At 39.5% G+C, this 25,625-nt stretch overlaps 1 protein-coding gene across 1 annotated transcript in view; it reads right to left on the bottom strand.

The window, feature by feature from the left end:
• Positions 1-407: 407 nt before the first annotated feature.
• The window catches only part of NDNF (neuron derived neurotrophic factor), a 55,037-nt gene continuing 29,819 nt past the window's right edge, over positions 408-25,625 (bottom strand). Inside the window, exons 2-4 of the mRNA XM_075544832.1 lie at positions 18,136-18,324; positions 3,453-3,577; positions 408-2,383 (exon numbers count right to left, since the gene is read on the bottom strand). Of these exons, the coding sequence (XP_075400947.1) occupies positions 990-2,383; positions 3,453-3,577; positions 18,136-18,323 (1,707 nt within the window). The 5' untranslated portion in view covers position 18,324 and the 3' untranslated portion in view covers positions 408-989. The remainder of the gene's footprint in view (positions 2,384-3,452; positions 3,578-18,135; positions 18,325-25,625) is intronic.

The following is a 25,625-nucleotide window of genomic DNA, read 5'->3' as shown; positions in this document are numbered from 1 at the left end:
TTGAACTGCTGACCTTATGGTCAGCAGCTCAATGTGTAACTCACAATGCCACCAGAGCTCCAAATGCTTAAAATAGATGCTTCAGAGGTTGTGTATTTTGGGTTGTTAAGGATAATTTGTTTTAATAATTATCATGGCTCTTTGAAATCAAGTACCTGTTAGTGTCAGCCTCTCACAATAGGTACCTCCTATTCAACATCAAAATACAAATATTAGCAACGTTCTCTAATGGCTCGGTACCTTTGGAGCAAAGCAGCATGCCTACCTAACAATTAAGAAAGGTCAATTTTGGTTCCAAATTATATGTAGATAGTTTTAGGGACAAAATAGGCATTGAATACACCAAGGTAACAGTTTGAGAAAATGAGGAGTATATAATCGAATATCTTTAATTTTATGTACATGAATATAATGTATGTCAACTTTGTACAGGAGATACATAGTCTTTAAACGTTTTACTCAACAAATAAGAATTTACAATAGCAATATCACTGACTAGACAGCTGTCCACTTAATAATACTTAGATTAGATCTTTACTTTAACACGTTTAAAAGTTTACAATCATAGAAACACTGACATTTTAAAACAAGACTTTATAAAATAATTTATGTATATCCTAGCATCTATTGAGAGGAATGGTTTGCATTTGTGGAGGTGTGCAATGAATGGCATATTTTAGATTTTTAGGTAATAAAATAATTTAGAAGGAGTTCATGCAGTGGTCAAAGCAGGGGCGGCAGTTCCTTAGAGATTCCCTCCACCTTTGACGTCCACACGGCATCGATGCACCCTGGGTACCGCTGGGGCCCAGGAGACCAAATCTCCTGCAACAAGGACTCATGTCAACATAAATATACACAAGTTGGTATCTTTTCTTACACAGTACAAATGCAGGTCACACTTCTCTCAGCTGTGGGAGTCGTCCGTTTATACTTAAAGTGATTGCCTGTCTCTGCTGGAGCTCTACGCACATCTCTCTACAAGGGAACTAGCACAACTTCCGGGTCTTCACAACCTTACTCTGATACTTGACCGAGTGGCCCCCGTGTCCTATGACGTACACATCCAGCAGGTAAGCTTTGCCAGGCTGAAGCCCACGGATGGTCTCGGTGGTCACTGCTTTTTGCAGGTTTTCACTGTGGAAATATTTACACAGAACCTTCTCTGACTTCTTCCGCGTGTCTGGCCCCAGGCACCGGTTTTGGTCCCTCCTCCTCTGGTCTCCGTTGTAGTCGTCAGCCACTTCTTTCTTGTAGATGCAGAACTTGTTCCTTTCCCGCGTGCCCAGCCAAGCCACGGTGGCAGACGCACAGGTGCGGAGCTTGTCGAAGGCTTTGATGCGCGTGTCCTCCGGAAGCGCGGGGAAGGAGTGCTTGCTGGGCTTTGTGGTGGCCAGAAGTTTCAACATGGAGGCCCCTTTCTTGTTTCCTCTCAGCCTGATGAGGTACTTCGCTTTCGGCTTTCCTCGAAGCTGAAACTGCCGGATGTCTTCCACGGTCTGAGACAGCAGGAGCTTGCCGTCCCGTCTCACTTGGATTTGGACAGCGTCCAGGCAAGAATGGACGAAGAAGGTGACTTTTTGGTGAGAAGAGACTGGCGCGAACCGGAGGAACTTGGCTCCCTTCCTTTTCACGAACACGTCGGTCACTTTCCCATCTTTCAGCTCAACCGTCGTCTGCTTAGCTTCTTCCTTGGTCCTGGCAAAGGTGCCAACATAGGCAGTGCTCATGTTGCTGTTGCCGTTGCCCACAAAGACGTCGAAGTAGTACTGCGTGTCCGGTTTCAGATCCGACACCGTGAAGAGATTCTTGTTCCCAATGCATATTTTCTGAATGTCAGCCCTGGGCCTCAGGTAGACATGGCGGCCGAGCTTTGGAGATGGCTTTGCTAGGAAGCCACGATCCTTCCCCAAATGCTCGGGAGGAAAGCCAAAGTGAGCAAAGTCGAAGGGACTGAAGTGCACGCCAGGTTTGGGCGCCATCATAAAGGCATCGTCGGCACCCAGCTTCGCTTCCACTGCACAGAGGCTCTTAAAATTGTGCTCCTTGTTGATGACCACACAGTACTGGATGGGCTGTCTCAGCAAAGAGGACGTTGGGCTGGGTTTCCAGGCCAACGTGACGGTGGTGCGTCCCAGCGAGGTCACATCCACTCTTGGATCATAAGGTAGTTCCGGATAGGGTTGGTCGGACTCCGGCGTTGTGGTGGCGTACATTTTGAAATGAGTATCCTTCTCTGTGGAAAGAAGCTCCAACTGATACAACCCAGATGGCGAACTAGAAGACGTGAAATACTCAACATCATTGCCTTTGTAGGAGAATAGCTCCGTGCTCTCCTCACGGATGACCTGCTGCTTCTGCTGCTCAAGAGGGTCCGGGTCACCTAGAAGACACAAGAGAACCAGAGGTGGGGCATGTCAGGGCAGGTGGCTCATCAACCTGAAATTACATTTTGAAGGTTATCGTATATATTTTCCTCCCTTTTGAACATAGCATAAACTTATTGTATAGAATTGGAGGGGGGGAATATCAGGATAAAAATCATCCATTAATTCATTATTGAGCACCCAGCATCACAGAAGTTGCTTTTTCCTTGATGTAGACTTCATCCAACCCGGAATAGAACTATGCTTTACAAGATTTTCCAAAGAAGATTTTTCACTGCCAGACCTTTTGTCCCCAAGGGCCTCTGGGACATTCAAACTGCCAACCTTCCAGTTAGCAGCCAAGCATGTAAGCATGTGTGCTACACAGACCCCTAATTAGACACAGCTCTTTATAGAAGTAATTTGGTCTATTTCTATCTAGTATTTTCCTTTGTATATTTTATACAGTTGCTATTAGTTTCCCACGCCTCTCCTTATAACTTAGTAATATCTATTCTCATGCATAAATTTACTCATACAAACTCCTGTTTTCAACTTCAATTTTTATCACTTAGTTTTTGTAACACCATGGTAACATTGTTTGCAATTTTTCAGTATTACAAAAAATAATATTCTTCAGTAGTCCTCATTGTCTCCCTTAATCTTTCATTTTATTAACATCACTGTTAACTAAAGTCATTCTTCATTTCCCTCCAAATCTTCAGTTTCAATTATGCACAAAGTTGCATTTTCTTCATTTGTTTTTGTTGTTACTAACAGAAGCTTGTACGTTTCATATACCATTGATCACCCATTCAGCGATCAGGGGATCATCTATCCTGTTTCTTTTTTTGTTGTTGTTTTAGATACTTCTTTTTTTTAACATTTTATTAGGGACTCATACAACTCTTACCACAATCCATACATACACACACATCAATTGTATAAAGCACATCTGTACATTCTTTGCCCTGATCATTTTCAAAGCATTTGCTCTCCACTTAAGCCCTTGGAATCAGGTCCTCTTTTTTCCCCTCCCTCCCTGCTCCCCCCTCCCTCATGAGCCCTTGATAATTTATTTCTTACCTGAGCTTTCCCCACTAGCCTCTTCAGGTAGCTCCTGGAGGCTCAGTTTCCATTCCAAAGGTGCATCGCAGGGCGTCACGATGACCGATAATGGAGTGTTATCTTCCTCGACCACAAAAAAATACCTGTGGGAATGCAGACCAATTCAGATCACCAGGATTCCTTCCTACACGTAAAATCAAGCCGTAGTATGCAAATAATTGTGTTTTAACTTTTATTTATTTAGCAGAGGACCAAATTGGCCATTTGACACAAATTACAGCATTTAAAAGATTAGTTGTGGAAATAACTGAAGGTCCTGTAAACAAATTTTTCATCAGCCCAGTGTGAAATAAGAAGCCATTGAACCAAAAGTGTTTTGAGTTAGGAATCAACACTTAGCTGAGTTGAAGTGCTGTTTAACAAAAGCCACACCATTGCAAAGTACACAAACCCAGCCACATTTCCAGGTGTGCAACGCTACAGGTGCCTCCTTGCCCCACAAACTTGGTCATAATTGTAAGGTACTTCGGAGAATTTGTGACAGTAACCAACTACTTCAAAATGTCATTTTCATGACAAAACAATTCTACAATGGGTTTTCTCGCTGCTATCAAGGCAGTTCCAATTCTCAGCGATCCTGCAGGGAGGGTAAAAGTAGGGTCCCTGTGGGTTTCGGAGAGCGTCGCTCTTTATGGGAGTAGAAAGCCTCATTTTCCTCCAGTGGAGTGGCTGGTGGTCTAGAACTGCTGACCTTAGCAGCCCAGTGCATTGCCATGCTCTGCAACGTAACAGCGCAGTCACATTTCTACATTGCAAAATGCTACTGTAAGTTCACACTAGAGACTTTTACTCATCGCCCCCCCCCAAAAAAAAGTACTCACTATTTGCGAACCTACTTAAAAAAAAAAAAGTAAAGACCACTATATCAGTGAGAAGACTTATTTTTCTACTCTTTTATCTATCATTATTTTTTTCTTTTGAATAAGGTATTTTAAGGTGTCCTTACATGGAGCAAACCTTTAAGCACCCGACTGCTAGTCAAAGGGTTATTGGTTGGAATACAGGGACAGGTGTCTTAGTGCACGACGTGAAACCCCTACAGAAGAGGCTTCCTCCACACATGAGGGTTGCCATGTGTTAGGATCAACTCCAAGGCAACTACTAACTACAACAATGATCTTAAAACCATATTTACAAACAAAAACATACTTGCTCTCTGGTTTTTTTCCAGGCTTTTCTGTTATGCCTCAAATGACTTTTCTAGGTTGATAAAAATACTGCCTAACTATAACAATCTATATATTCTTGCTCTGAATAGCTTAAATGATTTCATTTAATTATCTTCTGAAGTTTATAATCTTGTAAATAAGGTAAAAAGGATTTCAGTGCTGGCAAGCCAGGTAGCTCACTAGTTCCATGGTAGAAAAATAGCAGGTTGGATTTCTCCTCTCTTCTCCTTGAGTATCTCCTCCGTCTGTATCTGTGCTTTTCCATCACACTTTCCAAACTGAGCACCAATGCCTTTTATCTAAACATGCACCCTTGCTGGTTTCTCATTCCCTCTTCAATCTCTGAATACTGTGATGAACCAGGGAATGTGTCAAGAGGCCTCTTCGCTACCAGCGTTCACTCCCTGAGCGATCTCAACAAGTTTGTGATTCACAATTCCTGTGCTTTGTTGTTGTTGGTATTAGGTGCTGTTTAATTGTGTTTGACCCATAGAAATCCTATACACAACATCATCCTATATACAACATAATCCTCTATACAACATAATCTTATACACTATATAATCCTATATACAACAGAATGAAACACAGCCTGGTCCCGCACCATGCTCACAATAGTTGCCAAGTTTGAGCCCATTGTGTCCACCATGTCAATCATCTCCTAAGAGCCCTCACATGATTCACGGAAACCTCTGCTTTACCAATCCTGACACCCTTCTCCACAGTCTAGTCCATCCAGATAACACTTCTGAAGTACATGTTATTAGGATGGCGATACTTCCCTGCTTCCCTGGAACATTCTGGCTATACTTCATCCCAGACAGATCTGTTCATTCTTTTGGCAGTCCATGGGACTTCACCTGTTAGTAACTCCCAAATTCAAATAATCACCCTAAACTTTTTCCTAAACTCTACATTCACGTGCAACTATCTTCTTATTTTTAGTTGATATTTAGGAAGAAGCCAACTTAAGATATCTGATCCAAATTTCTGATTCTTCCTCCCAGAAATACGTTTCTGAAATCTATCCCTTCTCAGTAAGTGATACCTCCACAATTCTAATAGCTCAGGGGGTGGCAGTGTTCTATATATGTCAACTTGGCTGGGCTGCAATTCTCAAAGGTTTGGCAGATATTGGACTGGCTGCTCTTCTACAATGTGATGGAACCCCTTTCTTGACCTTATCTTAGGTTATCACTCAATCAGTTGGGAGAAGAAGAGTTTCCTTGGTGATGTGGCTTGCCTCCAGTACATACACAGATGTTCCACCAAAGCTCTTACCCCTCTGCTCTTTGCATTGCGTAACCACTGATTCCTGGGACATAAGCTCATAGAAGTCTCTGCTCTGAAGTCTGACCTGCAGATTTTGAGGTTTGCCAGCATCTGCAATCCCATGAGTCAGTGGAGATGTCCAATTTTATGCCTAGCCTATAGATGTGGGCCTTGTCAAATATTTAGAGACATTCCTGACTTTTTCTTTCTCTTATACTCCACATTGAGTCAATCAAACATACCTTTGGTTTCCACTTTTAAAACATATCCAGAATCTATGATGAACCAAGTCATGATGAATCTATGATGATCCAAGTCACCCTGATTGCCTAAGTATTGAGCAAATACCTTCCCTGCCTCCACCGGTGCCCCATTAATTTTCTCTTTTCCAGAATGATCCTATATCAGAACATACCACTCAACCTTGCTCAAGATCTAGTTTAAAGTCCAATATTATATGTAATACAGTAATATTTGTATGCCTCTAAAGAAGACCAGTGTGTCAGTGCATCTCATTGAGGGCTTTCCTCAGTTTTGCTGCCCTCCTACTTTATAAAGCATGATGTCCTTCTCCAGGGACTTGCTGCTCCTGACAACATGCCCAAAGTATATAAGATGAAGTATTACCATTCTTGCTTCTAAAGAGAATTCTGGTCATACTTCTTATAAGACAGAGACACTGTTGTGTCTAAGATAATTACTGTTGATGGGATAAGTAAAGGTGGGAATAAAGAGGTAGAATTTGAATTTGGAAAATATGGCAATGGAAATGGTGTTAAAGGTCACATGAAGAGGAGAAAACAACGGGACCGATGGGAGAGGGGAGATGGTGGAAAGGAGATGGTGTTGACCAGCTCAGGGACAAGGGAACAAGAAGTGATCCAAAATTAGTGGCAAGGAGAGTTAGAGGCCTGGTAGGGATTGATCAAGGGCAATGTAACTGAGAGGAATTACTGAAACCCAAATGAAGGCTGAGCATGATAGAGGGACAAGAGGAAAGTAAAAGGAAATAGAGGCAAGAACTAGGAGACAAAGGGCATTTATAGAGGTCTAAATACAGTCATGTGCATATGTAAATATATTTATATATGATGATGGGGAAATAGATCTATGTGCATATATTTATAGGTTTAGTATTAAGGCAGCAGATGGACATTGGGCCTCCACTCAAGTACTTTCTCAATTCAAGAACACTTTGTTCTATTAAACTGGCATTCCATGATGCACACCTTCACGGCATGATCGCTGAAGACAAATGTGAGCATAAGCAAATGTGGGGGAAAAAAGCTGATGATGCCCGGCTAGCAAAAGATATACTGCCTGGGATCTTAAAGGCTTGAAGATAAACAAGCGGCCATCTAGCTCAGAAGCAACAAAGCTCACATGGAAGAAGCACACAAGTCTGTGTGATCACGAAGTGTTGAAGGGATCAAAGAACAAAAAATCATATCATTGTAAATGAGGGGGAGTGGAGTGGGGATCCAAAGGCCAACTGCAGGTAACAGGACATCTCCTTACAGAAATGTCTCAGGGAAGAGATGAGTCAGTCTGGGTGCAGTGTAGCAACAATGAAACATACAACTTTCCCTTAATTCTTAAATGCTTCCTCCCCACCTACTATCATGATCCCAATTCTACCTTACAAATCCAGCTAGACCAGAGGATGTACTCTGGTACAGATAGGAACTAGAAACACAGGGAATCCAGGACAGATGATCCCTTCAGGACCAGTGGTGAGAGTGGTGATAGCAGAAGTTGGAGGGAAGATGGGATGGAATGCGTGAACCGATTATAAGGGTCTAAATATTACCTCCTCCCTGAGGGAGAGACAACAGAAAAGTGGGCGAAGGAAGATCTTATAAGTTGTGTGATGACATCAGGGCCATCATACATGAAGAAAGTAAAAGATCACTAAAAAGACAGGAAAGAGAGAAAAAACAAAACGAGAAGACGAAAGTAAGTGTGATCATGAGATGTGCGCACACTTGGAGTTAGGGAAAGAACACACAGACAAAGAAGCCAAGGAAAAATCAAGTCTCAAGTTGTAACACTGAAGGAATCTATAGGCAACTTTTAAATAAAGTGGGAAGTATCCAAAGAAGATGAGAGGAATATTCAGTCACAATTCTCAAAAGAGCCGGTCAGCATACAATCAATTCAATAGGCGGTGGATGGTCAAAAACCTGATATTGAAGGAAGACGTCTAAGTGACATCAAAGGCGTTGGCAAAAAGCCCTCCAGTAATTAAGAGAATACCAATAGAAATGTTTCCATGCATAGATGCAGCACAGGGAGCAGGCACTCGTCTATCTACGCCAAGTGATTTGGAAAAGAGTTACCTGGACAAGTGACTGAAAAAGCTCCCTATGTGTGTCCATTTCAAAAGAGGTAACCCCACAGAATGCAGAAATTGTTAAACAATATCATTAATGTCATTCGGAACTAAAATGTTGATGACGATAATTTACAAAGTGTTGCAGCATTACATTCAGAAACTCAATCCAGACTCTGAAGAGGATGTGTAAGGAGGGATATTATTGCTGGTGTCAGATAGACTTTGGCTGAAAGCAGAGAACACCAGAATGTTCATTTATGCTTTATTGACTATGCAAAAGCATTCAATTGTATGGATCATAACAAACTATGGGCAACGTTGCAAAGGAATCTAATTCTAAAACACGTGAATGTGCTCACGTGGAATCTGTATCTAGACCAGAAACAGTGATTTCCAACAGTGTGAATAGTTTAAAAACAGGAAGGGTTATATCAAGGTTGTATCCTTTCACTTTGTTCAATCTATTTACTGAGCAAGTACTTCAAGAGGCTGGACTGTATGACGAAGCATGTGACAAGAGGATTTGAGGAAGGCTCATTAACAACCAGTGATACATGACACAAATTCTGTTTATGGAAGTCAAAAGTATTTGAAACAATTACTGATAAAGATCAAAGAATAGAGACTTCAGTATAAATTACAAATCAATGTAAAGAAAACAAAATTCCTCACTACTGGACCAACAAACATTATGATAAATGGAGAAAAATCTTTCATTTTTCTTATATCCACATTCAGTGCCCTTGGAAATAGCAATGAAGAAAGCAAATGACCTGCTGCGTTGGCTAAATGTGCAGAATCTTCCTTAAAGGTTTAAAGAGCATAGCTCTTACTGTGAGGACTAAGGTGTGCCTGGCCTGACCCAAGCCATGGCATTGTTTTACCTCATATGTGTGTGAAAGCTGGACAACAAATACAGAAAACTGGGAAAGGCTGCATTGGACTTATGGTGTTGGTAAATTATACTGGGATTTCCATGGGCCACCAGAAGAACGTAGAATCAGACTGTTCCTTAGATGCTCAGTTTGTCTCATATATTCCGGACACATAATCAGAGGGATTTGTCTCTGGGAAAGAATTACAAAGAATGTTCTTGGTAGACAGTCAGCCAAAGAGAGGGAGATCCTGAATGAGATGGGTTGACTTAGTAGCTGCAGCGATGGGTCCAGCATAGCGATAATTGTGAGGGTGGCCCAGGATCAGACAGTGTTTTGTTCTGTGTACATAACGTTGCCATGAGCTAGAACTCACCTGATGGCATCCAGCCACAACAACATCGAAACGTATCTACTTCCTGGGATACATTTTGTGACTCTGCATTTTGGATCAAGTTCTCTTAGATGGGGATAAGTAAAATAGTATTGCTACCAGTTTGTACATTCACAAGTCAGTCCAAACAAAACATGTCTCTGTGATCGGTGGTGAACTTCAAACAAGTTTTCTCAGTATCTTAGTTTAAGGAAGGTTGGAAATGTGTCATAGTGGTTACATGTTTAGCTGCGATCAGCAAGGTTGGCAGTTCAGAACCACCAGGTGCTTCATGGGAGAAAGACAGGGCTTTCTACTCTGGCAAATACTTATAGTCTCAGAAACTCACATGGGATGGTTCTATCCTGTCCTATATGGTCAATATTGGTCAGTATTGACTCGGTGGCAGTAACCTTGTGTTAGACAGGGTTCTCTAGAGAAACAAAACCAGGATACTTATAATGATAGATATAGATAGATTGATTGATATATGGATACAAGATAAGAAATAAACAGCTAATTAGTCTATAAAGCAGTACAAATGGCTCAGTGCAACTCATTTCAGCGAGACAGCTAAAAGACTGGTTGTCCTTCAAGTCTCAAGAGCCACAGTGTGCAAGTAAATGAAGCAGACAGCTGAGTCCTCTGCAGGGCAATTCAAGCAATCCAGACACTGACAGCAAACAGTAAAGCAGGTCACCAAAAATCAGCCAGATGGCAGGGTCTGACAGTCCCCAGCTAAAGTGATATATACACCAGTGGTGTGGTGAAGCAGGTCTTGAAGGAACCTCAAACTACAGTGACACAGTCCACAGGTTAAGTGTCCCACAGGTAGTATAGCTTGCAAATTGAGGCAGAGAACAAGCCAGGCAGCCACACACTGGTCCATCATCAAAGAGCAAGAGACAAGAAAGGCGAGGCTTGCCTAGTCATTTATCACTACGCCCTTCAATTAATCCCACATGTGTTCATTGGCCAGGCTGGCACAATAAACCTACCTATCACAGACCTCAAAAGAATCACTAAAGGAAAGACCATGAATTTCAAAGAATGAAGAAACAAACTAGTAGAAGACAGTTATCATTGATATGATAGCTGGTGAAATTGGGGTCTCGTAAGATTTGGCACTTTCCATTTTAAGCAACTTCTTGGTCTTAGTAAGTTTTTGGCTCAACTGGTTAAAAAAAAGTTTCATGAACCTACTCCATCAAGCAAAGCAGATCTTTTTATATTGCTTTTATGCAAGACTGAAGTAAATGAAGACATTTTTATGGAATAAATCATAACTAGGTTCAAGTCTTGGATTTCCCAAGATGGTCCAAAGTGCAAAACCCAACCAAGACAGTCACTTTGGAAGGATTTGCTGGGTCAGGTAAATTCAAGTCAGAGAGGTAAGCTCAGAAGGTTAATGTAAATTTTTTTTCTTTCTTTTATTCCAAAGGGTTAATCTTGATAGATACTTTTCAGTGGACAAAAGATGATCACATAGGCTTATTTGGAAAATAATTTTAATTAAATGGAAAACTGTATTGGTTAGAAGTTCCTTTTCTTTCTCCCATTACAATAATGTATCTACTCTTCTTCAAGGGTAGCAAGGGCTGTCCTATGAGAATTTCCAGAGGTAATCTTACCCCATGGCCCCAACAACCCCGATCTTGCCTTTTACAATGTCTTTTTGTTCCTGAAACTCAAAGTACAATGAAAGTAATATAATGCATCCCTCAAGATGTCAAAACTGCCATTTTGATGTACTATAAATGAAACTGAAAAATTCTACAGGGTGTATAGACGTAGAAGAAGCATAAGCCAAAAAACAATAACTTTCACATTTTGATATTTTGTTAAATAGAGCTTTCTATGTCATATTAGCATTATTTTTGAACCTATTCTCTGGTACTCCTAGAGAGTCCTATACTTGGGGCACTTATCTCTATTTATAGCTATATTTGTGTTATTATTTGATTTATATATTTTTTCTCCACATGAACCTACTTTAGGCTCATTTTCTGTGTCATTGTATTTCCAGCATTTAGCATCGACATCTGGAAGTGGTAGATGCTTGATAACTACTCTTGAATGAATGAATTACTAAGTTAATGCAGAGAATCCGAGAATCCTAACCCTGTTCTTATTGTCCCAGCCTGACAAGACAGAGTTATCTCTATGTGAAGATATGAAATGGGTGGGAAAAACTGAGTACTACCCCTTACCACTGAGAGCTGAATTTGGAGATGAGGGTAGGAATAGAGGAAAGGATAAAGAATGTGAACACTCGATGCATGCAAAATCAATTTGTTTATAAAATAATGGAGTCAGACAATGATGCCAACTAAGTAGTTAGATGATTTAATTGCAAGGAAATTTTTATGTACCATAAATATCCATAATGAAAGATGTCAGCTGGTTTCATTTCCAGTTCAGTTTACTTCTTGGAAAGAGGAAGTGTGATTCTTTGGCTAGGTTGTATAGAGATATTAACCATCGAGAAAACCATTGAACCAATTCATGGTACAAAGAAATAGGTACAGTAAAACGAATTTACTCGGCATCATGAGGGTAAAATAAGAGTGTTGGAAACTTTTTGTTTGGTTTGGTTTTTATGTGAACAGCATAATGAACTGAAGCCAAAGCAGAACTGACTAATGTGAAAGCTCATCTGTTCCCTCCTCTTCTCTTTACAGACAAGTAAGTAGTTTATTTCCCAAAGTAAACAACTCTATCTCAGTAACTTAACTACAGGACAGAAGTGGCCAGTAACAAATAAAACAATGCTTGCATTCTACAATGTAATTTATACATGCATAAAACAGGAGGAAGTTCCTCTCGGGCAACATGTTCATACTGAACCACTTATGATTAGAGATAAATGAATATTTGAGAACACTTTAACAATTAAATAAGCATTTATTTTCGACCATGCAGAAAGCTGTCATGGAAGAGAACACTCTGAGATGGTAAGATGTGGTCTATATGATCAAGGGATTTACTAATTAATGAGGTACATAAAACTATAATGAATAACTAGAACCATGCCCCAAATTACAATGCCTACGCTGAAGGATAAGCACTCCATGGCGTTTGGTCTTTGGAATGTATGTCTAAACACACTCAAATACTCTGGCCATGTTAGAGACGATTCCCTGGAAAAAGCCATCATGCTTGGAAGAGGATCATCAAAAAACAGACAACTCTCAAGGTGGTGGATTGATAGCAACGATGTGTTGAAGCTAACGATGTTGAGGATGCCGCAGGCCCGACAGTGTATCCTTTGTTGCACATAGGGTCTCTACGAGGCAGAACCGACTAGCAAAAAGCAACATCCAGTTGTTTAATGGGATTTACACAGACTATAGCTAGAAGATTCTTATCAAATAATTTGCTGAATTGCACATATATAGAGAAAACTTTACATATTAAATATACAGCATTACGAATTTTTAAAATAAATAATGCATTTCTTAGTTGTATTTTTCTACTGTTTCTACTGAACTTTATTCTGAAGTTCATCTTGAGTTGTAATGTCTACTTTGACTCTGTCTGCTTCCAGTTGTGTATTTTGTGGAACGGTGGCTTTCACACCATAAGGATTCAACGTGGAAACCCTACTAAGTGACCTGGGCTTTATCTCACACTCACCGGTACAGATTTAAGGAACTGAAACACTGTTGGACTTCAGGCTGAAATACCTGTAGTGTGAGAAGAGGCAGATGGCTATTATCCCAAGGTTATGGAACTGGAGCTTGTTGGACTTTGGTTTGTGTTTCTTATTTTGAGGGTGCCCAATTAATGGCTGCCTGGAACACTAACATTATATTTGCTATTTTGTGAATGAGTACTATTCAAAGTTTTGTCCTATCACCAACCCCCCATTGTTCACATAAATAGTGTCTGGTAACTTAAGAGTTCAACAATTTATGTATTCCAGTTTGATGCTGGCATATACTTTCATATTTTCCTTTTCTCAATAATGTTTTAAATTCTGCACCATTGGTTAAATTAGTGGCACTATCAATAGAATTATCTTCTGCCCCAGTGGGATGACTTATAATGTTCTCTATCATGAAATGACAATGATGTCTTTAAAGTGAATCAGAAACACATATAAACCATAGATATATGAGATGATATGGGGCTCACATTGAACTCTGAGAACAATTAGTGTACATGGCATGACCCTACTCAATAGTTGCCTTCCTAATGAGATCAATGAAGAGTTGGGCGCTATGAAAAAGTGTGGTGAAGAAACCACGTGGTGCCCAGCTGTCAGAAGGAACAATGTCTGGGGTCTTGAAGATTTGTCTTAAAATAACCAGTTAAGTGAGGCATCGACTAAGTCCAAATGGAAGAATCACACACACTAGCCTGAATGATCCGAAGATTGACAATAAAAAATCAAAATCCAAGGGAGGAAATGGTGTCGAAACTTCAATTATGCACAGCTGGTTTTCAGAACGCTATGAATGACAATGGAAGCCCAAATCCATATTCACGGTCCCCAAATGGATTAAGCCTCCAAAAGCCCCCTCTTGAACACAGGCCAGGAATGTGAATAAGCTTGCAATCAGACAGAGCATTGGAAAGTCTAGTGTGGTAGATACAGGTATAGGTTAGAATGGGGTCTCCCTTCTGAGAGGTTTAAAAGTTTCAGTCTTTAATATTTTCTGCTTTCTTTTTTGTTGTTGTTTACTTATCTTTTGCATTTGTATGATTTTCTTTTGAATCCAGGAGAGGTACCTTGATTAATAATTACATAGGGGAATAAATGGCAGAGGAGGTTGGGGGAAAATAAGAAGCTAATAAGTATTAACCAGAAGAAATGATCTGAAATTAATTGTGGTGATTATTGCACAACTCTGATTAATATGATTGAATGATCACATTGTGTGATATGTGAAACATATACCAATAAAACTTTTTTTTTAAACGAAGGCAATGACAATAGAGGAAGAATTGTCTCTAGGCTAGTGATATCTAGGAGCAGCCTAGTCTACCGGCTAGTAATATTCCGTTCCTGGGAACTTCAAAGGTGTCCAGTCCCCACAGTAGACAGAGAGAGAGCCGACTCCTAAAAAGAGAGCCCTGAATTTGGACTTGGAACCTCCTAATTGTAGAAGTTAGGCATTGGGATGGGAATTGCACGGCTGGCAGATGGGAGCCCCCAGCCGCTCTGCAGGACAACGTGTGGCCTTCTACTTCTGGAAACATAGTTTCGCAAACCCACAGGGGGATCGTGATATGGACTCACCAGCAACAAGAACCGTGGGAAATTAAAGTTCATTACAGTGAAACAAGAAAATAAATGGTGGCTCTCGTGTAAGTCTTTTGTGTACATGAGCTAGTCACCTTAACTGTGTAAATGAAGGACCCCAATAAGTATGAGTTTTAAAAAAAGACAAAGTGAATGAATAAATGAAGACATATGAAGGTAGGAAGAGAGGGGGGAGCATAGTAATTGTTTTGCAATGTACTTTAATAAAAACATGTGGTTTTGAAGGGAAAAAACATAATGTAATTTTAAAGACAATTCTCAGAACAAAAGTTTGTTTAATGTTTGGCAGACTGGAAGACTACGGATAAGCTATATTGGATTAAGTGATATGAATGCATCATGTGTAATGTTCTAGTACACAAACTCCAAGCAAGTATGCGTAGAAAATCAAAGTGTTTTCCAAAAACAAAACAAAAATTTTATTGGGGGCTCTTACAGCTCTTTTTTTCCCCTTTGTATGCTTTTAAAAAATAATTTTATTAGGAGCTCACACACTCTTATCACAATCCATGCATACATCAATTGTGTAAAGCACATTTGTACATTCATTCTCAAAACATTTGCTCTCCACTTAAGTCCCTGGTATCAGCTCCTCATTTTTACCCCTCCTTCCCCCTCCCGCCCCCTCATGAACTCTTGATAATTTATAAATTATTATTTTGTCATATCTTGCACTGCCCGACGTCTTCCTTTGCCCACTTTTTCCTACAACTCTAATCACAACCCATACATCCATCCATTGTGTCAAGCACATTTGTACATTTGTTGCCATCATCATTTTCAAAATATTTTCTTTCTATTTGAGCCCTTGGTATCAGCTCCTCATTTACTTCCTCCCTTCCCCACCTTCTGTCCCTCAAGCATTGAGGGGGTACTTGAGTAGAGAGGCCCAATACCCATCTGTTTCCTTAATATTTAACATATAACAGAAGCAAAAGACATTTATAGAGGTCCAAATACAGGCATGTACATATGTAATTGTATTTATATGTGGTGATAGGGAAATAGATCTATGAGCACATATTTATAGGTTTAGTATTAAAGTAGCAGATGGACATTGGGCCTCTACTCAACTATGCCCCTAATGCAAGAACACTTTGTTCCATTAACCTGGCATTCCATGATGCTCACCTTTCCAACATGATGTCTGAAGACAAAGTGGGTGCATAAGCCAATGTGGTGAAGAAAGCTAATGGTGCCCACCTATTTAAAGATATGGCATCTAGGGTCTGAAAGGCTTGAAGATAAATAAGTGGCCCTTTAGCTGAGGAGCAACAAAGTCCACATGAAAGAAGCACACCAGCCTGTGTGATCATGAGGTGCCCATAGGATCAGGTATCAGGCATCAAAGACCCCAAACAAAAAATATCATATCATTGTGAATGAGGGGGAGTGCAGAGTGGTGACCCAAAGCCCATCTGCAGGCAACTGGACATCCCATTACAGAAGGGACGTGGGGAGATGATGAGCCAGTCAGGGTGCAGTGTAGCATTAATGAAGCATACAACTTTCCTCTAGTTCTTTAATGCTCCACCCCCACAACTGTCAGTACCCTAATTCTGCCTTATAAATCTGGCTACACCAGAGCATGTACACGGGTACAGATAAGAGCTGGAAACACAGGGAACTGAGGACAGATAAACCCCTCATGACCAATATTGAGAGTAGCCACACCAGAAGAGGAAGGGGAAGGTGGAGGGAGAAAGGGAGAACTGATCATAATGATTTTTGTATAACCCCCTCCCAGGGGGACGGACAACAGAAACGTAGGTGAAGGGAGATATTGGTCAGTGTAATACATGAAAAAGTATAACAATTTATAAATTATCAAGGGTTCATGAGGGAGGGAGGGTGGGTGCTGGCAGGGGGTAAAAAAGAGAAGCTAATACCAAGGGTTTAAATAGAAAAAAAAATGTTTTGAAAATGATGATGACAACAAATGTAAAAATGTGCTTGACACAATGGATGTATATATGGATTGTGATAGGAGTTGTAAGAGCCCCCAATAAAATACTTTTTTTTTAAAAAAAGTAAGTTTCAAGCAAATAAAAAATATGTGCTCTCAATTTGCATGCTTGTCTATGACTAAAAAGAAAAGGCTAAATTTCAAAACTCAAATATATATACATAGTTCTATGTCCCCATCATTTTATGTAAATATATTTACATATGTGTGTACTTGTATTTATATCGCTATAAATGTCCTTTGCCTCCTAGTTCTTTCCTCTATTTCTTTTTACTTTCCTCTTGTCCCACTAGCATGCTCAGCCTTTATTTGGCTTTCAGTATTTCCTCTGGGCTACATTGCACTTTCTCATGCCCCACCAGGTACCGAATACAAAATTTAATTGGCTGTGATTCATTCGACATTTTCTAGAGACAAAATTATACCAAAAGGAAGATGTGTATAGTGAGAATTCAGTAGATATTTCAGATTCATGTGAAATATTAGGTCTGCCTCATTCATCTTTTCTTAATTTCAGAGATGCAGCCTCAGTAAGGAGCAGGGTATTAAGTTCCTTGGATGTAATCACCCTTATATGTAAAGATTTATAATTATTGGTTGTTGCCATATCAGTTCCAAATCTATTGCATTTGTTCAAATAAAAGCAGACAATCTCATCTGGCCGCACTGAAGTGATACTCCAGCAACAGGTCACTTCAGTCAAAATAGGAAAACAGATGACCCACAGATTGGCCAGATGGTGATGTGACTGGGCCACTAGGTGGGAGGGTTTAGAGCGTCAAATTCCATTATTATTGTTGGTCTTAATCTCACTCACTCACAGCCATTAAGTCCATTCTAACTCAGAGCAACACATAGGACAGCGTAGGAGTGTATGTGTGTTTTTCCGACTATAACTCTACAGGAATAGACAGCCTTGTCTTTCTCCTGCTTGTTGAGCTTAATACCCAGTTTTTAATCACAGTTTGGTTTGATTCTCTCAGAATCTGATAATATTGGTTTAAGAAACATTATCCTTACAAAACTTAATGCAAAGCCTTAAAGAGTCATATGTATTCAATTAATTTCATTTTTGAACCCACGTAGTTCTTTTCAGATATTTCCTTCTGCCCTGAGAATATGAGAAAAAGCCTTCTAAAAGATAAGAAATGGCAAGGATCGCCTTTCTACCCAAAAGGAGATCATGATCACACAGTCTCCGGCAGCCTCTCAATAATCGATAACTGCCCTGTCATTTCCCTCGTACTAAAAGAAAACTGTAAATGTTATTCCTAGATTGGATTTCAAATGTTCTAAACTAGGTCTAAAAGGTCTACTCCCCTTTGGGGGGGGGAGCTGTTGTTTATGAGCATTTTAACACAAAAATTCTGCAGGGGGCATACCTTTTAGGTGTGTCTCTAAAGAGGTAACTGCTAATTTCAGCTCCATCTGGAATTACTGAAGAGTCATGAAAAAATGCTTTGTCCCGGATCTGCATTTGAAAAAGTTCCTCATCCCGAGTAGGTAACTTCTGGGTCCTTGAGCTGAGTGGTAATAGCAGCCACAGCAGACACCAGTGAAGCAGCACCATCCTAGGACAACAGAAATGATTGCTCACATTAGTTCCACAGGTAGACACTGAAGCAAGCTGCAAACTTCCTAAAGGGCGAGTGCTAGCTTAGCTTTGACTGGAACTTATAGATGGATCAGGTGCTTTGGATACAAGCACATGAACTTGAAACATCTTTTCTGATTTTATGTCTTCAGACGATTTTATGAAGGTGAAATGAATTCACAAGAATTTAAGATGCTGGAAAGATTTTGAAATGGAAGAATCTTGGTGAATTGATGCCTGTGGATATTACAGAGAAAGGTCCCACTCTATTATAGAAGAAGCTTATATGGTCATTGAAAACAACTTCACTCCAGTGTCTCTGAGACTGTACTAAAAGGAGTGTTAAGTGTTTGTTCTCCCAATAGTTATAAAAGCTACGCCAAGAGTTGGTTGGAATCCTTGCTCAACAGTCGGGTCAGTAATTTGTGACATGTCTGAAATGATTATTACATTTACTATAAGTGATAAAGACCACTGAGAACCATAAAACTACCACTGGGCAATCAAATTTATTCTTCCTTAAAATGCAACAAATGATTATACTATCCATTCTCCATTATACAAACTTGCAAATTCAATATTCATGAAACAAAGATTGCTATAGATAAAAATTTTCAACACCTTCATAGGATATCAATTTGTCTAAAATCACAAGATAAGTTATATGTTGATGTCTAGAAGAATATATCCATCAGTCTAGACTGTCTCAATGTAACCAAAAAAAGAAGGAGGAGGAGGAGGAGGTGATGGTGGAGGAGGAGGTGGAGGAGGAGGAGGAGGAGAAAGAAAGAATCTTTACAACTGTATCAATAAGCAGCATAATAAAATAAAATCTTAACAACTGGACCAATGACCAACATAATAAAGATTTCATTCTTTTGGGGTGAAGATGTAATGCCACTGTAGCAGCAGTTAAAATCAAATGATGTATATCATTGAACAAATCTGTCACAAAAGACCTGTTTAGTATTAAAAAGCAAAAATAACACTTGAATGACAAAGGTGTGCCTGACCCAAGTCATACTATTTTCAATCGTTGTTGTTAGGTGCCGTCTAGTCAGCTTTGACCCTTAGTGACCGTAGGCACAATTGCACAAAACACTGAGCAGTCCTGTATCATCCTCACAATTGTCCCTATGCCTGAGCCCATTGATGTAGCCATTGTGTCAATCCATCCCATCCATGGACTGCCTATTTTTCTCCACTTTACCAAACATGATGTTCTTCTCCAAGGACTGGTATCTCCTGGCAATATGTCCAAAGTATGTAAGATGAAATCTTGCCATCTTGTCTCGAAGAAGCACTCTGTTCTTACTTCTACCAATACACATGTGTTTGTCCTTTTAGTATAGTCTATGGTACTATTAATGTTTTTCTCCAGCACCACAATTCAAATACATCAATTCTTCTAAGGTCTTCCTGATTCAATGTCCAAATTTCACATGCATATGATGCAATGGAGAATGCCATGGCTTGGGTCAGGCAGACCTTAGTCCTTAAAGTAAAATCCTTGCTCTTCAATATTCAAAAGAGGTCTTGTGTAGCAGATTTACCTAATGAAATACATCTTTGGATCCCTTAATTGCTGCTTCCATGAGCATTGATTTTGGATCCAAAAAGACACAATCCTTGAAAAGGTCAACCTTTTCTCCATTTATCATGATATTATTTATTGGTCCAAGACTTTGGTTTTCTTTACTTAAGTTATAATCCACATTGAAGTTTATAATCCTTGATCTTCACCAGTAAGTGCTTCAATTCCTCATTTTAAGCAAACAAGGCTGTGTCATCTGTATACCACAGGTTGTTAATAAGCCTTCATATAACCCAGCTTTTCTGATGATTTGCACAGCATATAGATTGAACAAGTATGGTGAGAAGATATAACCCTGACCATGACATATATCTTTCCTGATTTTAAACCATGCAGTATCCTCTTGATCCATATACAAGTTCCTCATGAGCACAGTGAAGTGTTCTGGAATTCCAATTCTTCTCAAGGTTATCCATAGGTGAATATGGCCCACACAGTTGAATGCATTTGAATAGTCAATGAAACACAAGTGAACATTTTTTCTGCTATTCTCTGTTTTGAGCCAAATCCATCAGACATCAGCAATGCTTGCCCTTGTTCCAGATCCTTTTATGAATCACCCTGAACTTCTGGCATTTCCCTGTCAACGTGCTATTGCAACCATTGTTGGGTGATCTTAAGTAAATTTTATTTGAGTGTGGTCTCAACAATATCATTCCATAGTTTGAGCATTCTGTTGGGTCACCTTTCTTTGGAATGGGCAAAAATAGGATCTCTTCCAGTCAGTTGGCCAGGTTCCTGTCTTCCAAATTTCCTGGCATAGACAAGTGAGTGCTTGCAGTGCTTCTTCAGCTTTCTGAAACATTTCAGTGGGTATCCTGTCACTTCCTAGAACCTTGTTTTTGGCTAATGCATTCAGTGCAGCCTGAACTTCTGTTAGTACACTGGTTCTTGCTCATATGCTACCTACAGGAAAGGTGGACTGTCGACTACTTTCTGGTATGGTGACTCTGTCTTTTCCATCATCTCTTGATACTTACTGCATCATTTAATATTTTACCTGTAGAATCTTTCAAGATTGCAATTTGAGGCTTGAATTTGTCTTGAGTTCTTTCATTTTCAGATGCGCTGAGTGTTTTCTTTTGGTTTTCTACTTCTAGGTCCTTGCACATTTCGTTGTAATATTTTGTCTTTGTCTTCTTGAGTTTCCCTGTGAAATCTCCTATTCAGGTCCTGACTTCATTCTTTCTTCCCTTTTCTTTGGCTGCTCCATGATTAAGAGCAAGTTTCAGCGTCTCTTCTGACATCCACTTTGATATTTTCTTTCTTTTTTGTCTTTTTAATGACCCTTTGTTTTCTTCATGAATGATGGTCTTGATACCCTCATCAGTCTTCTGTCATTAGTGTTCAATGTGTCAACTTGGTTCTTGAAATTCAGGTGGGTTAGACTTAAGGTTGTATTTTGGCTCCTGTGGACATGTTTCCATTTTTTTCAGCTTTACCCTTCACCTACATATGAGCAATTGATGGTTTGCTCCACAATTGGTCCCTGGTCTGGTTTTAGCTGCTGATATTGAGCTTCTCCATCATGTCTTCGGACACATGAAGTCAATTTGATTTCTGTGAATTCTATCTAGGTAATTCCATGTGTATGGTTGAAAAAAGGTACTTGCTATGAAGAAATTGGTTTTACAAAATTCTATCATGAGATCTCCAGCTTCATTTCTATCAGCAAGACCATATTTCCCAACGACTTCCTCTTTGTTTTTGAGTTTTGCATTCCAATAACTGTCAATACATCTTAATTACATGTTTGATCATTTTCCACTGAAGTGGTTGGTAGAATTCTTTAGTTTCTTCATCACTAGTTTCTGTGGTTGGTGCATAAAATTTAATTATAGTTGTATTAATTGAATCCTTGACGACTGATAGATATAAGCTGATCACAAATAGCATTGTACTTCATGATAGATTTGGCAAAATCCTTTCTGATAATGGATGTTCCCCATTCCTCTTGATTGTGTTATTCCCAGCAGATTAATCATATGATTTTTTTTTCAAAATTGCGAATACCTGTCAATTTTGGCTCACCAATGCCTAGGATATCAATCTTCATGAATTACATTTCATTTTTGACCACTTCCAATATTCCTAAATTCATACTTTGCACATCCCTGGTTATAATCATTAGAGTGATTTTCTCTTCACCCTGAGTCGTGCTCCATCAGCACATGAAGATGCAGAAGGCTCCTTTCCCACAGGCTTCATCCGGCTTAAGTCACCCTGGTCACCTCCCCTCTAAGAAATCAGCTCCTCTTGAATCACATTTCACGTGCCCTCAGCACTGAGGGTCCATCAGCTGGCACTATACCAGACAAAGTTCTTCTTTTGCTTAGGCATGCAGTCTTTGAAAATGCTTCGAAGCTGTGCATAAGGTTATCAGTGGCTTTCTGGAAAATTATTTCACATTGCTATAGGAATGTTGCCAAGGATACTGATTTTACATGTCAGAGTATTCCCAACAAAAAACCTAAACAACAGGTAGGCAATTCTTTTTCATGCCATGCTAGTGAAAGGTTTTGCTTCCACTGAAAATTTAGTACAACATTTTTCCCCCTCACCAAATTGTCTAAGCAATTTTTAAAACTTAATATACTTCAGGAAAATTAATATATATAAAATAGTGACAAATATAAATATATGTGATAATTTAAATAAATGAGATAATTCTCATTTTATTTTAAAATATACATTAATATAACTATTAGTTCATATGCACTTAAAGTAATCTTGTGACTTTAATTTTATCTTTCTATGAGTTCTATCAAAAACTGATTCAGACAACTGAATGTATTTTTGAAAATAATAAAACTTGTCATTTTTGTTAGAGTGTGAGCAGTTTGCCCCAATAACTAGCTTAATCAAAAAGGCATTTAACTCTTTTTTGAAAACTGTTTTTTTATAAACAGTTTTATTGGGATATAATCCACACATTTAATTTGGTAGTTCAGTCATATGAAGAAAAGTTGTACACTCATTACACAGTCAATTTTTAAATTTTTTTCTTCTTTCTTATACTTTCTGTTAATAACTCCCCATTACCCCAGCCCACCCTGTCATATCCCTAGGGAATTATTAGTCTAGTTACTGTCTCTATGGATTCACCCAGTCTGGATTTCATATACTGAAAAACACACAGAAACAAACAAAAACTAGCAAAGAGTAAAGAAAGCTAACAACAGTAACAAAATAAGATAGAGAAAAATCCCAGGTGAAAAGAAGATACAAAATATTAAAAACTAGAAAGACTTTTAAACGGACCAATAAGGGAGTTCAAATGACATTAGATTTTAACCTAACAACCTGTGCCATAATCCACTTTCTAGTCCACTGCATGGTCTCTCGGCTTTTCACATCCCTCATCTTTGTTCAGAGGGGAGTCATTGGAAGTTTAATCCTTGAGTATCTATCTCCACTTCACTTTAAACAATTTTAAACTGATCGAACTTTTAAATGGGCCTATAGGAGGATAAAATCAACTGCTACATTTGAATCTACCATTTTCCCCCTGCAAATTGTTCTGCCATCTCTATACCAAATACCTGCAACAAGTGAGACTGATCATGTGGGAAGCCTTGCGCTAAGTTCATGAACTATATGTTTGCACTCAGTCCTCACTGTAACGTAGGTACTCACTGTGACATAGGTACTCTTTTTGTGTAGGAATAAACGTCTTTTGCATAAAAAACAGATATCCAAAAAACCAGTTACCAGGGGATCCATGCAGCCTATGAGTGACTTCCTGTGCACCACAACAGAAGTGTGCTCCACGGAGTTCTCAATGTCTAAGTTTTGGAAGTGGACCACCAGGGCTTTCTTCTGAAGTGCCTCTGGGTAGACTTGAACTTCCAACCAAGTGGCTAGCAAGTTAGTAAATTAACTGTTTGTAGCACCCAGGAACTCCACAGAGGTAGACAAATGACATGAATCCAACTGAGTCCAAGAATACAGTATACATTTTCTTCTGCAATAAATCATGTTTCAAGAAAGGTATAATGATGTCTTATAAGCTCTTTTTTTAACCATCCTAAGGAAAGTGGGGATGTGTAATGGAGCTCAACGGTTTGACTGACTGCAGACGAGTGTTAGGTTTGCACAAGAAGGCTGGGTGGAGCGAAATCAAAACGCATTAATCTGTTCTAAAAAGTAGGGGCATGTTTGACTGCACTGGATAGAGCATTCACCCTTAAGTATCCAATCTCTCTCCTCCGCACCATGTTCTCTTAGGCCATAATGGATTGGAAAACCAGATGGAATTTTACATAATGCCCCTCTTTAGAAATACCGGTACTTATCATTTCTCCATAAAAAAATATTCAGTTTACTTCTCTTTGCAGTGTTATCTTCAAACTTTCCCTCTTGAGAGGCAAGAAAAATGTCTCTTCAGAAAAGTTTAGAATTTGCCTTATTAGGACATAGAGTGAATGTGTCAAGGCAACACTTGAAAGTGAGATACTTTATCCTAGCCTCACTCAAAGAGAGTTCTGCTTCATCAGGCTCTCTATTTGCCCATAAAGTTGTCAATCTTACAATTCACTGAGCAGGAAATGATTCTCAACACTCCAGGATAATTGGGATACTAAGATCAACTCCGTAGTCAGAGAATTAGCTAGGTATCATTTATGGGCTCTTCTCAGCCTGTTGAGTGTCTTTTTTGCTGCCCCTCTATTTTACCAAGCATGATGCCCTTTTCCAAAAACTAGTCTCTCTGATAGCATGGCCCAAGGACATGCAAAGTCTCTCCATCTTTGTTTCCAAGGAACATCTGGCTGTACTTCTTCCAAGCCAGGCTTGTTTGCTATGTTGGCAGGCCAAGGTACTCTCAGTATTCTGCTCGAACACCATCATTCACATGCATTGATTCTTCTGTGGTTTCCTTTCTTCAGTACACAGCTTTCACATATATAAGAGGCGATGGAAAATGCCATGGGTTGGGTCAGGCTTGGGTTAGCCCTCAGAGTAATGTCCTTCCTTTTCCACATTCTAAAGAGGTCTCCTGTGGCAGCCTGACTCCACACAGTGGATCGTTGACCTCTTAACCGCTGCCTCCAGGAGCATCAAGAGGGTATCCAAGCAAGACGAAATCGTTGACAACTTCTACCTTTCATGTGCTTTATCGTGAATGATGTCACTTATTAGTCCGGTCGTGAGGATTTGGGTTTTCTTTACATCTGAGTAGTATTCCACCCTATAGGCTGCAGTCCTCGATCTTCATCAAGTGCGTCAAGTCCTTCTCACTCTTAGCAAGTAAGGCTGTGTCATCTGCATGTCGCAGGTTGTTAATAGGCCTTCCTCCAATTCCGATGCCGCATTCTTCTTCATATAATCTAGTAGTTTCTCTGATAATTTTCTCAGGAGAGAGACTGAGTAAATATGGTGAGAGGCTACAACCTTGACCCACACCTTTCTTTCTTCTATTTTTTAGACCGTTTTATGGGCATATAATCCATATATCATAAAATTCATTACTTCAATCAAATGACAAACAACTTTCTTATTTGTTCTGAGTTCCTAATAAACCAAACACTCTCTCAAGTTTTCTTCACATTATGCTTAGCAAGAACTCTGTGATGGAGTCACCATTGATTTTTATCATTTAAAAAATGGAACTTGGACAGGAAATATGAGAATTATGAGCTATTTATCATGGTTGGCTAAAAATTGATATGGTAAATCTGATGATT

Source organism: Tenrec ecaudatus, chromosome 3, assembly GCF_050624435.1.
Source record: "Tenrec ecaudatus isolate mTenEca1 chromosome 3, mTenEca1.hap1, whole genome shotgun sequence".
NCBI classification, from domain to species: domain Eukaryota; kingdom Metazoa; phylum Chordata; class Mammalia; order Afrosoricida; family Tenrecidae; genus Tenrec; species Tenrec ecaudatus.
Note: the sequence above shows the minus strand (reverse complement) of the source record. Positions and strands in the feature narration are given on the sequence as shown.